Source organism: Glycine max, chromosome 3 (assembly GCF_000004515.6).
Source record: "Glycine max cultivar Williams 82 chromosome 3, Glycine_max_v4.0, whole genome shotgun sequence".
NCBI classification, from domain to species: Eukaryota; Viridiplantae; Streptophyta; class Magnoliopsida; order Fabales; family Fabaceae; genus Glycine; species Glycine max.
Window position 1 is genome coordinate 38,684,105 of NC_016090.4, and position 5,012 is coordinate 38,689,116.

At 36.7% G+C, this 5,012-nt stretch overlaps 1 protein-coding gene across 2 annotated transcripts; it reads left to right on the forward strand.

Annotated features, from left to right (window-relative positions):
- On the forward strand, positions 1–4,782 carry LOC100813235 (flowering locus K homology domain). Of its 2 annotated transcripts, none has more exons than XM_003521226.3 (7): positions 1–129; positions 407–933; positions 2,092–2,341; positions 2,728–2,876; positions 3,088–3,378; positions 3,483–3,677; positions 4,420–4,782. In XM_003521226.3, exons 2-7 carry the CDS (start codon positions 418–420, stop codon positions 4,606–4,608), a joined length of 1,590 nt encoding a protein of 529 aa, XP_003521274.1. In that variant the 5' UTR covers positions 1–129; positions 407–417; the 3' UTR covers positions 4,609–4,782. The 2 variants fall into 2 exon arrangements, with proteins under 2 accessions (XP_003521274.1, XP_014629303.1); XM_014773817.3 differs by lacking the exon at positions 1–129 and adding an exon at positions 145–308.
- The last annotated feature ends 230 nt before the right edge of the window (positions 4,783–5,012 follow it).

Below are 5,012 nucleotides of genomic sequence, written 5' to 3' on the forward strand. Positions count from 1 at the left end.
AGGCATGTCTAGTTAGTAACTTAGTATAGAATACATCTTGCTTCCGTCCGTTTATATTCTTTCTCATCTGATTCTTGCAAAACCTAAATTCTGCGCGGCTCCATATCCGTCACTTCTCTCACCAATCATGTAAGTTCGTTTAAACCACTACTCTTAATTACTTACAACCCTAATTTTTCATGTTACTCTCTCTGCCTCATCTCTCACTCTATCATTCATAGGGCTTTTGTATAATTCTGCGCGTTCTCATTCACGACCTCACCAGTTTGAATTTCGTTTTTTTGTTGACAATTTAGGATTTTCCAAGTGTTAGCATTGTGTTTTCATTCCCAATCCGAAAGGCAATTTTTTTGTTTTTTTTCCCCTGCTTTTAAATTTCTGTCTAAAATGGTGTTATTTTTTGCAGAAAATATACTCATGGCCGAGCACGATTTTGATGGACATGTTGTAGGATATGTGCCCGAGGACCCTAATTTTCCTCAGAATCATTCTGATGAACATGATGTAGGGACTGTGATTGATAGCTCTGGATTTCCTCACCTGCTGCCTGATGAAGATGATGCAGGCAATTTGGTGGAGGATGCCAATTTTCCTGAAAATCATTTTGATGGACATGAACATGATGTTGGAGGTTTTCCTGGGGACACGGACTCTCCACAGAAGGAGGAGCATGTTGAAGAAGGTCATGGTGCTGGAGATGTGCCTGAGGATTTTGATTCTCTGCTGAAACAGGAATCTGAGATTGATTCGAAAGGGAATGAAATTAAAAAGTGGCCCGGATGGCCTGGCGAGAATGTGTTCAGGATGTTGGTTCCGGTGCAAAAGGTTGGCAGTATTATTGGCCGAAAGGGCGAGTTTATAAAGAAAATTACAGAAGAGACTAAGGCGCGGATTAAAATTCTTGATGGTCCACCTGGAATCTCAGAAAGAGCAGTGAGTCTCGATTTCTCTGTTATTTATGTACTGAAGGATGACCTGGGATATATATCAGTGTCTGTATGAAGAATATGATGCTTATTTATGTTGATCTCCTTGGTGCTTTGAATACAATTAAATATATTTTAACTTTCATCATGGTTACTTAGAAGTTAGGACTAATAAAGCTATACATTTTGGGAATTATTTAATACCTAGTGATTCAATATAGAAGACTTTTACTTGTTCAGACAAACTTCTTATATAATTAATCATGTGTCATGATAAAACATGTAAGATATTTACGAACACTAGTGGAGTAATCCTATTAAAAAAAATAGACAAAAAGGAGATGCCAATTTTAAGGGGATGTCAAGGGAGTAATTAATGGAGTAATTAAACATCAACATTTACAGTTGTCAAGGGAGTGAAACAAAAAATGTTTACAATGAAACAAAATACAATAAATAATAAATTATCAAACTGATTAAATATACACCAAAAAAGATGTCTTTTGTCTCGGTAACCAAATGAATATGTGCAGGTAGTCAAGCAAATATGAATGACCAAAGTGGCTTCAAATTGAAGAGCCAAAGTTCAAGTTGCAGGAAACAGCTCCAAGTGCTGAAACGTCTGCGTTAACAATGAGAAATAGTTTGTGCAGACTTTGATGGCAAGAGGCTTTCACTGTACCTGGTAACTTCAGAACTCAGGTCGATTGGTGTCTTGCCACACTCCCTGAAACTGTTTCCTTGAAGAACTCCTAAACTCATTAAAAAGATAAAAACAAAGAAAAAGACAGAAGAAACTATTAGATGAAGTCAGGACTCAGGAGATAATGTCATTGACACTTGTAAATCTGGAATTTATCTGGATGACTTGATCCATCCATCTAATTAGTAGGGTGGCAGCTGCCTAGAATTGGAATCGGTTGCTAATCCATTGAAACAGAGATTCACAGGGTCCAAGGAATTGAAAATGAAATTAAAACACAGTGGTTTTTCTTTGCAAGTACCATGGTTTTGATGAACAAGTAGTTTTTTGAACATTCAGATGGATCAGTTAATTGTTTGCTTTAAAATCTGAAATATGAACAAGCATGTTTTTGGTATTTTTGAGATCTCATCATTTTGTATTTAGTGTTTCTGAATTCTGTTTATTTGATACTTTTGAAAGGTAATGGTTTCTGCAAAAGAAGAACCAGATCGTCCCATACCACCTGCTATTGATGGTTTGTTAAGGGTTCATAAGCAAGTTATCAATGTTGACCGTGACCTTGTGGATAGTGCTTTGGCAGCTGGGCGATCAGTTGTTACCAGGCTTCTAGTAGCAGATACTCAAGCAGGAAGCTTGATCGGAAAGCAGGGATCAACCATAAAATCCATTCAAGATGGCTCTGGTTGTACTATACGTGTTCTTGGATCAGGTTTGCTCAAAGCTGTTGTATATTATTTTTGGGTATTGTTGCTTGTGTTGGCAACCAGTTATCATTTAATATTCCTTTTAACTACTTTTCTCTAGAGGTTTTTTATTTGGGTCTTTTTAGGCATATTCTATGTTAAATTCAATCCCTGTTATTGCATATCTGTCACTAGATCTACCCATTTCAGTTGCCCTGGTTTTCACTTTTCATACCTGCTATTCTTATTTGAAGAGTTTGTTACTGTCAAATGCTGCACTTTTTTTATTAGTTTGTACTTGATGAACAATTATACAATAAAAACTATTTACCCCATTTTGAATTAAAACTAGTGGACTGTTCTTGTAAATTTTTTATTGTACCTTAATAATGTATTATTCATGTTTAAACAGAAAACCTGCCAGTATTTGCTTTGCGAGATGATAGTATTGTTGAAATACAAGGGGAATCTGCTGGTGTTCACAAGGCAGTTGAACTTATTGCAGTTCATTTACGCAAGTTCTTGGTTGACCGCAGCATAGTTGGAGTTTTTGAAACACAGGCAAGACCCCTCTTTTTTATTTTTTAAATTCTTTCTTCAAAGTCAAAAGATTTAAATTCAGAAGGGGCTTCAAGATTTCTTTCCAGTCTCTTGGCTTTTTTTGTCAATACTGTTTGTGTTTCAGCAATGTTTTAGAGTTCATTTTTGTATATATGTTTCTCTGCTTACAATTCTCTGGCTAATTTTTTTCCTCCCTTCTTCCAAACTTCAGATGCAAAGGCCAGATGTTAGAGTTAACCAGAATGTGCCACCACATCAAAATTGGGGTCCTCCTCCTCAAGGGTTTCCTGCTCCTGCTGGTGGTGGTGGTGGAGGACCTGCTTTTGCACCAAATCATCAATATATGCCACCTTCACATCACTATGATAGCTATTATCCACCTACTGAGTTGCCTCCCATGGACAAACACCTTCATCAAGGTCCACCACCTGCCTATGCAAAGGATGCTTCAATGGGAATTCATTCATCAAGTGCACCACCACAACAATCTGTTGTAACTAAGGTATCATCTTTTGCCCAACTTGAGAATGCTTGTAGAGACTTTCATTCACTTTTGGAGCCTTTTGTTGTATCACAAATTCATGTAATTTTCTCCACACTGTATAGGTCACACAACACATGCAAATTCCTCTTACATATGCAGATGCTGTTATAGGAGCATCAGGCACAAATATCAGCTATATACGTCGTGCTAGTGGAGCAAGTATTACAATTCAGGAAACAAGGGGTGTGCCAGGTGAGATGACTGTTGAGATAAGCGGGACTTCTTCTCAAATACAGGCAGCCCAGCAGCTGGTTCAGGTATTTGATTTTAAAGTCAAAAGCACTTCTTGTATTCTTCTTGTGACCTGTATTGTCGTTGGCAAAGTGTTAAAAGTCTATGAGGCAGTCCTTGATTTTGTTGTCGCTGGTACACAGCATGACAAGAGCTGTTGATTTAAATTTGAGTAATTGAATGATTATGATTTATACATGGAGATTTTAATCCTGTCAAACATACTACACCCTAAAGCCGTTAGCCCCACATCTCTGGTTCCAATGATTTTTATGATTGACAGTTCATCCACTCCACTAGCTGCTACAATCCATGGTCCTGCTGTTGAAACTCTTTTTTAGTTGTGATGCTTTGTGCATCTAAGACAGTAAATTGACAAATTTTGTTAAGGAAATGATGATCTAATTAATAGGTACCTGTTTGCTGAAACTTTGAGAGACAACGACTTTTTTGGTAAATCCATCTCCATAAAGACTCCAGGCTTTATTGGACACAAGTCCTGCTAATAAAACTTTTCAATTTATACAAATGCTGAAATCATTTGTTTCAAACACACCAGAAATGACTGTAATTATCATTCATTTTTATGTCCGTTCTTGCTATATTGTTTCCTTTCCTTTAGTAGTATTGATGACATAGAACATACAAATAATTTGAACATATCCTAGGAAGCTACAGAATATGGTATTGAAACTAGCAGTTGTTGAAAAGGTGCTTTTTGTTGGTTTAGTTTGTCTATCTGAAATGACCACAATCTATTTGATGCAGAATTTCATGGCTGAAGCTGCAAGTGCTACACAGGATCCTATGGGGGGATCAGTCAGCCAAGGTTACAGTGCCTATCCAACAACTGCTCCAGTTTATGCTCCACCCACTAGTGCTGGTGGTGGTGGTCATACAGGCCATGCGCCTTCTGCAGATTATGGCCCCCTATATGGTACCAATTATGGGTATTAAGATGCTTAATTTAATTTTTGTCAAGGAGCGCTGTGTAAACTATATACTGTAAACTTTACGTTCAGTTTATTTGTTTTTCATTTTTTATTTTTGGCTATTAGGTTATCATACTGTTGGTACTCTTGCTTTGGCTTTCATCATTTCACATTAATGTATCCAGCGATTCGATTTTTATACCCTATGCACATTGCGTAAATCCACTACGTACGAGTCTAACTAATTTAATCTTAATTAAGATTTATGTTAAAAACTTTTTTCTTACACCTTTTAACTAATTTTTTTTTACTCTAAACTTTAGCTCAGGACTATCACGCTTTCCCCTTAAAATCAATGGACTTTTAACTAAATTTCTTTCGGTATTAACAAGTTCATAACTTGTTTAAAACAAAACTATGAAATAAAAA